The sequence below is a fragment of the Diceros bicornis genome, chromosome 23, assembly GCF_020826845.1.
Source record: "Diceros bicornis minor isolate mBicDic1 chromosome 23, mDicBic1.mat.cur, whole genome shotgun sequence".
Taxonomy (NCBI): Eukaryota; Metazoa; Chordata; class Mammalia; order Perissodactyla; family Rhinocerotidae; genus Diceros; species Diceros bicornis.
Window position 1 is genome coordinate 25,959,175 of NC_080762.1, and position 13,604 is coordinate 25,972,778.

At 41.0% G+C, this 13,604-nt stretch overlaps 2 protein-coding genes across 6 annotated transcripts in view; one reads left to right on the forward strand and one right to left on the reverse strand.

The window, feature by feature from the left end:
- CEP57L1 (centrosomal protein 57 like 1) overlaps positions 1–13,604 on the reverse strand; it is a 462,537-nt gene that overhangs the window by 65,791 nt on the left and 383,142 nt on the right. Inside the window, exon 1 of one of the 2 annotated variants that reach the window (XM_058566505.1) lies at positions 5,542–5,908. The exons of the other annotated variant lie outside the window; for it this stretch is intronic. The gene's annotated coding sequence lies outside the window, so the exon portion shown is untranslated. Of the gene's footprint in view, positions 1–5,541; positions 5,909–13,604 lie in introns of those variants that run through there. 2 annotated transcript variants of the gene reach the window in all.
- SESN1 (sestrin 1) overlaps positions 6,622–13,604 on the forward strand; it is a 98,083-nt gene continuing 91,100 nt past the window's right edge. For 3 of the 4 annotated variants that reach the window (XM_058566497.1, XM_058566498.1, XM_058566500.1), the window contains exon 1: positions 6,622–7,337. In XM_058566497.1, coding sequence (XP_058422480.1) covers positions 7,059–7,337 — 279 coding nt within the window. In that variant the 5' untranslated portion in view covers positions 6,622–7,058. The remainder of the gene's footprint in view (positions 7,338–13,604) is intronic. The other variant, XM_058566501.1, reaches the window with a different exon arrangement.

Below are 13,604 nucleotides of genomic sequence, written 5' to 3' on the forward strand. Positions count from 1 at the left end.
CAGCTTTATTCATAATTGCCAAAAACTGGAAGCAACCAAGATGTCCTTCAAAAGGCAAACAGATAAACTGTGGTACACTCATACAATGGAATATTATTCAGCGATAAAAAGAAATGAGCAATCCAGCCATGAAAAAACATGGAGGAAACTTAAATGCATATTGCTAAGTGAAAGAAGCCAGTCTGAAAAGGTTACATACTGTATGATTCCAACCATATGACATGCTGGAAAAGGTAAAACTATAGAGACAGAAAAAAGATCAGTGGTTGCCAGGAGCTCAGGGAGAGGGAGAGAGGCATGAATAGGGGGAACACTGGGGATTTTTAGAGTAGTGCAACTATTCTGTATGATACTGCAATGATACTGTATGATACGTGACATTACGCATTTGTCAAAACCCATAGAATGTACAACACAAGAGTTGTCCAAATTATGGACTTTAGTTAAGACAAAAGGAAAAAAAATCTAGTTCTACTCCCCTCATTTCACAGATGAAGACTCTGAGGCCCAGAAAGATCAAGAGACTTGCCAAAAGTTACACAGAAAAAGAAGAGCTCAGGCCACAGATACAATCTGTTATTATGGATAAAGTTCAAAAATAGGGCTGTGATGGATTTCTGGAGTTGTTAACTCAATTCAGTCCTGTTAATGCTTGAGTTGAGCTATCATTAAAAGTTAGACCTTTGAGGCTTTCTGACACTGTGAGACATTAAACACAATAAGGGTATAAAAGATAAAGAATTCAGCTTACGTTTTGATTCTTCCATTTTAAACACAAGTGAAAACAAGAGGCTAAGCAACTGGATGTGATGAGATGTGATGAGATGGCACCTCAAGACAGCAGAAAGCCTTTCTCCAGGGAAGGCAGAAGAATGAACACTTGAGCTCTAATTTGGTATTTGAGCTCTATACTTGGTACCACCAAAAAAAAAAAATTTGTAATGAGAAAAAAGCTACTGCACTAACAGCTCCCAGCTCCCATTTACTGCGTACCCACCCATTTTGGGGGAGGAGACTGAGCATTGTAAAGAAGTTAAGAACACGAGTTTTGTCAGGAGGCAGATAGGCATGGTTTCTAGTCCTGGCTCTGCCATTTACTAGCTGTGTGTTTTGGAGCAAGTTATTTCAACTATCTGGGCCCCAGCATCCTTATCTGTAAAAATGGGGATAATAATATCTACTTCATAGGGTTATTGTGAGGCTTAAAAAAAAAAAATCCATGTAAATCATCTGGAATAATATAGGCACAGACCAAACACTGTGAATATTAACTATTAATAATGATAATTATAACTATTAGATTTTATATGTGTGTGTGTATGTTAAGCAGATGTCTTAAAACTTTTTACAATTAGATAGGACATAGGAAAACAAACAAACATACAGAGCAAATGGTGCCAAGCACTTAAGTGCTTTACATACATTATTTTATGGAGTTTTTTTTTAACAAGCCTATGAGGTAGGCAGTCAGCCAGTGGGTCAAGTATTTTGGGAGCATCTACCATGTGTGAATCACTGTTTGAAGCACTGGGAGTACAGTGGTAAACAAGATGAGTCCAAAACAGTGAGGAAGGCAGCCATGGGAAAATCTCAGGTATGAGCATTGTGAAGTGGAAAAAACAGCATATCCAAAGATCCTAAATTTGGTATATTCAAAGACCAGAAATATAAGAATGGATAATAATATGTATTGTATTTTACAGATGAAGAAAATGAAGTTTTAGAAAGGTAAGCAATCTGTATAAGGTAAATGGCAGAGGCAGAGATTTGAAGGTTTCACTCCAAAGTCAATGGTCTCATGGAACTGCTATGCTGCTTCTCTCCAAAGTTAGCAAAACATCTCAATCTGTTCTCAGCCATCGAACAATCCTGTTTCCCAAACAGTCTTCTAAAATGTACTTATGAAAATTTACCGACCTAATGAAGTTCTTCTAAATTTTATAACATCTATTTACCTTATTTGTTGCAGCAAAAATAAGGCAGACATTATGAAAATAAGAACTCTGAATCAAACAGTATAAAACTCTATCACATTAAATAAAATTTTATGTGATTAGCAATTTATTTTCCTAAACTGGGAATTTTTTTAATTTTTATATCATATAGATATGTTACTGATGAAATATGGTGTTTTTAATAATTTCTGTAACAAAGCTGGACATGGAGTCCTTGCTCAGAAATATAATCTCTTATGCAGCTGTTTCATGAAAAAAATCATGATTGCCATATTTTTACCTATGGTAACTTTTCCAGTTAAGAAGATTAAAATGCAAATTATTATTAAAACTAAGTTGTAAACTGGGGAAAAATGAAATATAATTCAAAGATCTCACTATAAAATCTTAGAGAATGCCAACAATAATAGGATTATACAAAATAGCACTTATCGGTTCAACTATAAAGCACTTTATTATTTTTTTTATTTTATTTTTATTTATTTATTTTTCCCCCCAAAGCCCCAGTAGACAGTTGTATGTCATAGCTGCACATCCTTCTAGTTGCTGTATGTGGGACACGGCCTCAGCATGGCTGGAGAAGCGGTGTGTCGGTGCGCGCCTGGTCCGAACCTGGGCCACCAGCAGCAGAGTGCGCGCACTTAACCGCTAAGCCACGGGGCCGGCCCCTAAAGCACTTTATAAATAATTCATTAGCGGCCGGCCCGTGGCTCAGCGGTTGGGTGCGCGCACAGCCCAGGTTCGGATCCCGGGCACGCACCGACGCACCCCTTATCTGGCCATGCTGAGGCCGAGTCCCATATACAGCAACTAGAAGGATGTGCAACTATGACATACAACTATCTACTGGGGCTTTGGGGGAAAAAAAAAAAGGAGGAGGATTGGCAATAGATGTTAGCTCAGGGCTGGTCTTCCTCAGCAAAAAGAGGAGGATTAACATGGATGTTAGCTCAGGGCTGATCTTCCTCACAAAATAATAATAATAATAATAATTTATTAATCTCAATCAAATTGAAGGACAAATATTATTTTACATAAAGATGATCATTTTAAAAAATACTGTTTCTTGAGTGCGAATATATGCCAGATGCTAATCTACAAACTTTATATACTTTAACTCATTAACTCTTCACAGCAGTCCTGGGAAGGTAGGTATTATCCTCCTCTTACATGTAAGAAAATAAGGCTCATCTTCACATCCAAACTTAGTGAGATTAAACAATTGGCCAAATTCACACAGCTAGTAAGAAGTAGAGTTGGGATTCAAACCCAAGATTCTGTGACTCTGAGGTCCATGCTCTTCTCAGTATTTGAATCTATAGCTACATCTCACAACAACAGTTAAGGTTTCATGTACAGACTGTTCAGAAGCAGTACTGGGTATTTTTTACCTCAATGACTCATAAGTCCCTCAAACAAAATGATTAACATGTCCAAACCTGGACTCAGTATCTTTCCATCCCAAGACTGGTCTTCCTAGTATATTCCCTAGTCTGATTTCCCTAGTCTGATTAATGGAAGGAGTTACTCTTCACCATCTGGATAGTAGTCACCCTAGGCATTTTCTTTTTTATCTCCCTTATCCAAATAGTCACTAAATCCTGTTGATTCTACCTCCTAAACATCACCCTTCCCTCATTATCTCTGAGACCTTCAGCTACTACCCTATCTCTATCCCTTATAGATTGTATGCTTCTTAAGGGCAGTTTTTTTTGTGTGTGTGTGAGGAGGACTAGCCCTGAGCTAACATTCAATGCTAATCCTCTCCCCCCCTTTTTTTTTCTTGAGGAAGAGTGGCCCTGAGCTAACTTCCGTGCCCATCTTCCTCTACTTTATATGGGACGCTGCCACAGCGTGGCCTACCAAGCGGTGCATCGGTGTGCGCCTGGGATCCGAACCTGCGAACCCCAGGCCGCCGAAGCAGAGTGCATGCACTTAACCGCTTGCGCCACCGGGCCGGCCCCTTAAGGGCAGCTTCTTAAGTATGCTGCTGTATAGTTAGTGCCAGTCACAGAGCTTGTCCATAGCAGATTTTCAATAAATATTAACAAATGAATACAAATATCTGGCTTCCATCCCTCCATACCCCTGCAAATGCAATGAAAAAGGTCACTGATGAATTTGATAGGAAAATTGTATTGCCTTCTTTAATAAACAAAACCCAGATCTTCTGAGGTTGACAACGGAAGAAGAATCTCCATACACAGAAGGGCAACTTATGAGTTAAATCCATGAGTTCCAATTCTTGTCCTCAATATTCATTTTCCCTTTGGAGATCTCATTATTACTGTCCCTTCTCAGTGGCCTCACTGGGAGAATAGTGCTGCTCCCCTTATAATGCTCTTGCCTTGTCAGATCTATGATTATATAACTCCTGCCCTTATATGTCTTGATACAGCAAAAATAAAGTTATAAGACTTAAATAAGACTTTACCAAGGTTAGAGGACAATACAGGAGAAGAAAGCACAGACACCAAAAGGAAACCAGGCAGAAAAACTTAAAAGTTAGGGTTTTCTCTCTGGGGCATTTAGGCCCCATTCTATCCCAGTTCCTAATCTACTTTCAACTGATGAGCACTTCAAAGTACATCAATACACAAAAAGTTACCCCTCCCAAAATATAGATGATTTGGCTTATTGCAGTTTCTTGAAAGTACCATCTCTCTCTTACTTCTAGGCCTCGCCATATACTGTTCTTTTGGCCTTCTCTTTCCCTGGTTTGAAGATTTCCCTGACTTTCCAAGACTAGGATAAGTGATCTTCTTTCTAGCCATCCCAATGATATCATATAGTACTATCACTGTATGTTTAACCATTAGCTTCTCTAACTAGATAGTGGCTGTGTCTTTTTCACTGTTTTATACTCAGTACCTAACAAGGCTAAATTTTTAGAAACATATCTATTCTGCAACGCGAAGAATTAAAATCTAATTTGGTTATCAGTTCACCCACGGGCTTTCACATCTCGACTTTTTTCAAGAGGAACGACTTTTTAAAAACAAACAGTAATTGGTAAACAAATGATTGAATCTTTTAAATATACTAAGTTTCGGAGATTTTTATAGCTCTTTTTTTCAACAGTATCCTTAAAGCCTGCAAACATCCATATCTAGGAATACTGAGGATCTTTTCCGCTTTAGTCTCATACAAAATGGATTTGACAACTTGCTTTCAAAGCCCCGTTTGGGATTTCACTTGACTGAGCAAATAAAGCACAGAACACCCCCATGCAATGGCAAACGAAGGTGCAGTTGCACAGGGACCCCTAATCCAGCCCGCGAGACTCCACTTGAAAGGGCAGCAGCAGCAGCAGCAGCGCGGGGCACCGGCCCACAGCATCCCTCTTGCCTGGCCTTACGCCGCTCCCCGCGACCCTCAGGATCGCGACCATTCCCAAATCCTCGCCTCAACGCGCCCTTGGGTTTGGGCACCCGGACTAGTCCTTCCCACGCAGATTACTGGAAAACGTCCCCAGACTAAGGAGGACAGCTCCAGGTGGCTTCGTCTCCAAAATCCCAAAAGAAATGGATGAAGGAAAAATCCTGTCAAAGGAAAAGTCAAAGGCAGCCAAGCCTACAGTGCTCACCAAACCCACGCTTTCAGTCAATCTCCGTCTGAGCTAACCGTTGGCTTGCAGGCCGCCACAGGCACCGTCCCAGTGGCTCCTGGGGGCTGTAGTTTCTGTCGCAAACAGAACGCGCCGGCAGCATCAAAACTACATTTCCCAGAAGTTAATGCGAGGACGCCCTGTCTCCTTCAGTCTGAGATTTGGCGTAGTAAAGAGACTGTATTTTTAGGCTCATCTTAAATTTAGATTCAATTTCTTCCAGGAGCGCATCTGTGCCCTCTTTCTTTGCCGTGCTTGTCTTGTCTGTGATAGTTTCAGTATACAGTACTTCAATTCCTCCTTACTTTTCTTCCCCCTTCTCCAGTCCGGAGAATCCAAACATCGAGGCACGGAAAACGCCCCACGGCGCAAAGTGCCTCTTCAGGCGCATGCGCACTGTTCGCCGTCACGCATGCGTAGCAACCGGCTTCGGTTGGCGGCCGCGCGCGCACTTGGGGTCTGGAGGTAGCCTGCCGGAGGGCGGGGCTTTTTCCAATGGCTTTGCCTCAGCGGGTCGCGTGTGCCTGGGCGGGGAAGAGGGCGCTGGGGCAGGGGCGGCTCCTGGTTTGTGCCGGGCGGAGAAAGGGGAGGGGTTGGGGGTGAGGACCCCATCTCCCCTCCCTGCTCCCGCCCTCTGGGCCGATCCCCACCGATCGGGCCGGGCGAAGGGGCGGGCTCTGCGCCTTGGGCCCTGCAGCTCCCCCAGCTCCGCGGCCCAGCCTCGCGCTCAGGGATTGCGGGGCTGCCCTGTGCCCGTCTGGTTTAGCGGGCGGTGGGCGAGGACGCAGGGACTGGAAAAGAGCAGCGTCTGCCCGGGGGTCCGGCATCGGCGGGGCCGGAGACGCTTTCCTCCAACCCCGCCGCCGAGACAGCGGCTGCCAGAGGCTGCCACCCCCAGGAGCGCCTGGTCTCCGGCCGGCCAGGGAGCCAGGGTTCAGCGAGTCTTCCCAGCCAGCGCCCGGCCGGCCGCTGAGGCGCAGAGAGAAGCTTCGGAGGGCGGGGACTGGTGCCGGAGGAGGGGCGGGGTGGGAACGCTCCCGAGAACACGGTGGCTGCACAGACAAAAAACCCCCAATGGCTGGAGGGCGTTCAACTGTTGCCAGCCTTTTTGGGCAGAGCACGGATTTGACAGCTCCACAACGTGAGGATATCCGCTGACCCCGGGAGACGGAGGAGAACACTTCCCGAGCCTGCCTGTCCAGCGAAGCCAGCGCTGTAAGGTTTCAACTTTCCAACTTTTTTTTTTTTTTCGGTCTCTAACCAGGAGACTAACCCTTCGTGTAGAAGGAGAGAGGGCGAGCTCTATCTTGTAGATCGGTTGAAAGCCATCAATATAAAAGACACTTATGGTTCTGAATGTCACCCAGACGTGTGTTTTCCTGACGATTAGATTTCTCTGACTTTTATTCTTACATATCTCGTTTTAAAAAAACAAAGTCCTTTTGGAGACATGCTGATAGGTAACTGAAGACTGCGAAGAAAAATCTCCAGCTGTCATGGCTGAAGGAGAGAATGAAGTGAGATGGGATGGACTGTGCAGTAGAGATTCAACTACTAGAGAGACAGCACTGGAAAACATTAGGCAAATCATTTTGAGAAAAACCGAGTATCTTCGTTCGGTGAAAGAGACACCTTGTCGTCCATCAGACGGGCTTTCAAATGCTGTTTCTTTGGATGGGTTGAATAAGCTTCTTGCTCATCTGCTTATGCTTTCTAAGAGGTGTCCCTTTAAAGATGTGAGAGAGAAAAGTGAGTTTATTTTGAAGAGCGTCCAGGTAAGGAAGAGCATTATAATTGCAACTGTATATCTAGTATAGTGAAATTTCACTTGCACTTATTCACTTTGTATTTGTTTCTAATAGGTTATTATGTGAACTCTTATTATGAATTCACTCTACATCTTAAATTTAGGGTGTTCTGGAAAACGTCGAATTTCGGGCCAAAATTGTACAAGATGAGCTAACGTAAAAGCAATTTTCAAATATAAGTAAATAAAGTGTTGTCTTTTTAGAGAGTTTTAGCAGAAACGGCATTCCTCCTGGAAAAATATTTGAAAGTTACAGTTAATTGCAAGTAAAGACTTGCTTTTCTTTATATTCACTTTTACATGTTGTTGGAAAGTGTAGCCAGTATGCTTTTCACATTGTTACAAACAGTGTTCTGTGTGGGAATTTCACATTTAAAAGCCTTTAAAATGATAAAGGATATTACATGTTTCCTAGTTGGCTTGTTTAAGATAATTGGTGAAACAATTTTCTCTTGTTCTTAAAAACAAAACAACAAAAAAACAGTCTGTTCTCTAAATGCAACCTTTTTTTTTTTTTCAAAAAAAGAATTACATAAAATAATAGAAGCCTATGTTATAAAAGAGCTGACATCTTCAGATTTAAAAGTTGGGCCCAGGTAAAGTGCATGGTAGAAACACTTTTATGGTAAATTACTCAACTAGCTTTCTGAGTGTTTGCCTAAGTTGTTTGCTTCTTTTCTTTTTCGCATATATACCTATTTAAATTGTGAGTGCAACAGATTAAAAATATTATAGTTTTCCTTCTGTTTTGTACATAATCAATTTATCCTGTTTTATTAGAAGATTTATTAGGGTTTTTTTTTTTTTAGAGAAAGCTTGTTTTTACTTGTTAAGAATGCTCAGTAATACTATGCTTGTCAGTCTAAATTACTCAATCCACATGCGTTGTTCAAAGTCATTGTATGAGAAGTTTTTAAAATTTATAATTTACTTGGATATATGTGGAAGTTAGGATTGACAGTTTTTCTATTCTGGCTTGAATTCAGTTTAAAGCAATAGAAAAATAATCGTGTCCATAAAATGAAGACTCTGTTTAAGATCTTGGGATATTTCTTCTCACAAACACTTTGGAAACAATCATTACAATTCATTTATCCAGAATTACCAGGGAGGAATTAATTTTCTAGATACCTGAAGTTTACCCTTTTAAGCATCAAAAGTTATTTCTCTATCTCTTAGACTGTAGTGACTACTATGTTTTTTTCATTATGGGATCATCATTATGCACATCAGGTACTGTTTTATAGCTAAGGGTGGAGTGTCAAAGGATTGTAATATATGGTAAGTAAATGGGTACTGGAGTCAGACAGACCTGGGATCCAATTCTCCTCCTTCATTATTGTACTGCATAACCTTGGACAAACAAGTTACTTGACCTCTCTTAGCTTGGATTTCCACGTCTATAAAATGGGAAGAATAACTTAGAGCTGTTGTGAGAATTAAATGAGATGTAAAGTGCCCCAGTATACAGTGGATGTTCCTCTCCCCTTTCATAAGTGAAATACATGGACTATGTGATATATATTTCAAGACTCATTCATCCTGCAAAAGGATTCAAGAATCTCCTCTACCATAAAGGTTTCCCCTAGATTTATACTTTTTTAAATCTCTGCATCTATTGCACTTTATTCCTGCCACAACTTTACAGGCACTTTACTTATATTGTGCTATAATCATATGTTTATATGTCTGTCTCCCCCAGGAGGGCTGTAAGTTCTCAAGGGTATTGGCTGGGACATGGAAGCTGCAAAATAAATATCCAGTGGATGAACAAATTTATATTTGACTTCTTTTTGTTTCTTATCAGTCTGAATAGATGAAGTTACTAGATGAGGGAGTTTCCATGCCCACATCATTCATTCATGCCTTCATTCAACAAATGTTTATTGAACCCCCGGTGAATGCCATTCTAAGAACTGAGAACCAGTGGTGAACGATTTTGACATTCTACTGAAGGGAGACAGACCATAAAGAAGTAAATAAACAATGTAATTTTAGATAGTAAGGGAAGACTTCCCTCAAGAGTTGACATTTAAGCAGAGATATGATGAATGAATAAATATATCCAGGGAAAAATGAGATTTGTGAGGGGGACACTCCAGACATAGGGAACAGTATGTGTGAAGGCCTCATGGCAAGAGAGAGCAGATGAGTTCTAGGAACTGAAAGTAATGCAATGTGGTTGGAGCATACAGTTTGAAGGAAGTGTGAAAACTTAAGCACATGCTCTGGAATCAGACCTGGCTCAATACTTTATTAGCTCTACAACCTTAGATAAGTTACATAATCTCTCCTTGACTCAGTTCTTCATCTGCAAAACAAGGATGGTGCTAATAGTTCCTGCCTCCCAATGAGAATAAAATGAAATAATGCTTACAAAGAATAGCACAGTGCCCAGCACATAAGAAACACTCAGTAATATTAGGAATTCTTACTGTTTTTAGGCAGGAGCCAGGTAACAGAGGATCTCGTAGGCCATGTTAAGAATTGTGGACTTTATCCTAGGAACAATGGGAAGCCACTGAGGGGTTTCGAGCAAGATGGTGACATGATCCATGGTGTATTAGAAGGATCACTTGGAAGCAATGTGGAGAATGGATTTCAGGGGTTAAGAGTGGATGTGCAACATCAGTTAGGAGGTTGTTCCACTAGTCCAAAGCAAAAATGATGGCAGAGTAGGATATAGTGGAAAAAGTGAATAGGTTTGGGAGATAGCTAGGAGTTAGAAACCAGAGGGTATAGTATTGGATGTAGGAGATGAGGAAAGTAGCAAAATCAAGAATGGCTCTAAAGTTTCTGGCTTGAACTACTTGGTGAATAGTTGAGTCATTTCCCGAGATAGAAGAGTGGTAGAGGGTCAGTTTAGGGAGAATGATGACTTCTGTTTTAGACATGTTGAGATTAAGTTGCCCGTGACACATACGATTAGAAATAGCTCCTAAAGCAATATCTGCCCCTGCTACCACTGTTCTAGTTCTGCCATTATCTCGTACTTCTCCAGACTTAACCTGTCCTCCACCTTTGTATCCATCCTCTACATAACTGCAGAGCCATTTATCTAAAGTGAAAATCTGACCCTGTTACTCTCCTGCCTGAAATCCTTTAGAATAGGATAGAATCTAAACTTCTTAAGAATGTTACATAAAGTCCAGCCACTTACCACTTACCACTTACTTCCACTTAGCACTTCAGCCTCACTGCTGACAGTCTAGCATCAGCCTCACATGGGAAACCAAATAATTCAAGTGTAGTGCTCCATAATGCTTTCTGTTATTCGTTAGTAAAGCAGCAGAAGCTGAACTGCATTTGCAATTGCTGCGGCTGTTCCTGAAGGCCCTTAATTGCTGTAAGTCAGCTCAGGGGACTATATAATCAGAAAGGGAGAGATGGTGGGGCAGTGGTAGGATGGATTCAACTCAAAATGGCTAAACCTGTAAAAATTGGCACATTGGGAGATAGCATTTTCTGTATTCCCATTGATTTCACGTCAACATATTTAAATCTGTTCAATACATTTTTTGAGAACTGTTCTGTGCTAGGCACTGTAATTGGGACTGGAAGATCAATAAGATTTGTTCCTCCTTTTAAGAAAGGTCTTCTATTCTCATAGGAGGCTTTATTTATGCTGTTTTTCCCCCCCTCACAAAGCCCCAGTAGATAGTTGTACGTCCTAGTTGCACATCCTTCTAGTTGCTGTATGTGGGATGTGGCCCCAGCATGGCCGGACAAGAGGTGCGTTGGTGCGCGCCCAGGCCGCCAGTAGCGGAGCGTGTGCACTTAACCGCTAGGCCACCGGGCCGGCCCTATGCTGTTTTTTTTTTTTTAACCCCGTAATTCCTTTTAGATATGCTTGATTCCCTAAAGAAAGGAACAGAAGTATTAACACTGGTCCAATATACTAATATAGTCCCCTGGTGAACTATAGTCTTTACGATGCATGTAAATAAGGGGAAAATGTGAGTGTGTGTATATACATTGAAAGATTATAAGGAGTATCCAAAATAGCCAAATACTTTTCCAAGAATGGGCGTTTGATCATTTTCATTTCTGTACTATGAAAAAGGAAGACTGTTAAATTTTCTTATAAGCTTGCCAGCACTTAACGCTGTCTGAAAGTAATTTGGCTTAAGATAGAAAAGTTAGACCAAGTAACAAAAGTACTGTTTTTCTTTGTTAAGTGAAGTGGAGGAGGCTTTCATTTAGTGAAGTGATTGTTACCCCCAGGGAGAAATGAAACTTTAGCTGTTGGGTACGGTGCACATTTATAGTTGTTAGAGTTGCAGTTGGAGTATCCAGTTGTTATCCAATTGAGTAATATGTAGTTTGTAGGTTTAACAATAGGAGGTTTATTATTTGGCGTCAGTGTGGAAGTTGGGTAATTTCAAGCTTGATTGATTCATTTGCCGAACTACATTACATTTTTGCCTTCCATCTTTTTTGTTCTCCTTTCCCAGCATAGCAAGTGCTGTCTCCACTCATGATTGCAAGGTTGCTACAGCAGTTCCAGGCACCATGTGCAGTCATAACCTTCTGCAGCTAAGAAGAAAAGAGTTTCTTCCCATGTGTCTGTCAGGGAAGAAAAGCTTTTCCCAGAAACCCTCCAGCAGCCTTCCTCGCAGTTTCTATTGACTGGGGTTGAGTCACATGCCCTTTTCTAAGACAGTCGTTGGCAAGGAAATTGGGCATTTCTCTTTTTGGTTTGAACTAATCCGTATTCAGCCCTTAGGAGCCAGGAGAGCCCCATCACTTGAACGAAGAATTTCTGTTGGTGAGGAAGAAGAGGGACAGAAGGCAAGTTTAATCAGAGGCTGCCATTAAAACTGCTCTTATATCCAAAATAATATATTGCTTTGGTCTAGTTATAGTTTGGATTGTGTTAGATTAGAAACATAATTAATTTATAATGATGCGATAAAATGTAACATAACAGATTAGTGACATTCTGGAAGCAGATTTGGCCTTTTTAAATGATTGTTTTGTTTTGATTTCTTTTTCACTGCCATGTCTAATCAAAGCCAAAAGATTAAGATAGTGCATCTCAAACATTCACTCCTGACTCAGGTATCACAGCAAGTATGAGTGTCCTCTTTCAGGATTTACACTAGGCTTCTCTCTTCCAGAGCCGCTATTTTCTGGCCTTTTTTTTGTGTGTGTGTGTGAGGAAAACTAGCCCTGAGCTAACATCCAATGCCAATCCTCCTCTTTGTTCTGAGGAATATTGGCCCTGGGCTAACATCCATGCCCATCTTCCTCTACTTTATATGGGATGCTGCCACAGCATGGCTTGATAAGCGGTGCGTCAGTGCGCACCCAGGATCCGAACCTGCGAACCCCGGGCCACCGGAGCAGAACGTGCACACTTAACGGCTGCGCCACAGGGCCAGTGGCCTTTCTTATTATATCAATACTCTGAGAGCTCAGTCCCTTCCCCCCAGAAAGCCTCCTGGCTTACTTGGCTACTCAGTGCTTCCTCTCATTCCCGTCTTTGACTATTTCCTTTCTTTTGAGCTCAGAGGAGAATACTGTTTACCTTCGGGTTGTCTGGGCTTCTTTGGGTGGACAATGTGAAGAAATTGAAGGCAAACCTTTAACGTTTTTTTCCTAAGTGGTTTGAAGACAAAGTAAAGAGCCTATCGTTTTTTTTACCCACTGGCGAAAGGATGAATCATATCTGCACTATCTACCCTGAGTGTCCTCTTTATAATATATAGGTATATCCTATCCTATTCCTTTGTTCTGACTTTTCTGAAAGATGGAAACTAACAAAGATACTCTTTTTTTTTGTTTTCAGATTTCAAATATTTTATTCCTGTTACAGTGCCCCCAAATGGTCTCCAGCATGAAAAAAACCCAGAATGATTAATTTTAAAGATATTTTTCTAACATAGTTGTTGTTTTGTTTATAAATGGGATGTAGGGTTTTGTAGGAAAATGGGATGTTAAACACTTGCTTATTAGATTTCAGTTTAAGGTCATGGATTGTTCGTGATATCATGGAGGACCTTCTAAAACAATAGTTTAGCTTAATTAGAATTATTTTCTCATCTTTAATACTTTGTACCCTTAAAGTGCTGTACAGATCATTCATGGAGTAAAAGAATTAGAAAATAGGTATGCTGTTCTCTTTGTTTTAGAGTTATATTTATTTTCCTCTTGGTAAACCATTAGAAATTTGCAGCATATCTTTTAACCATTTGAATAGATAATAAATTAATAGCTCAAACAGCCACCTTAA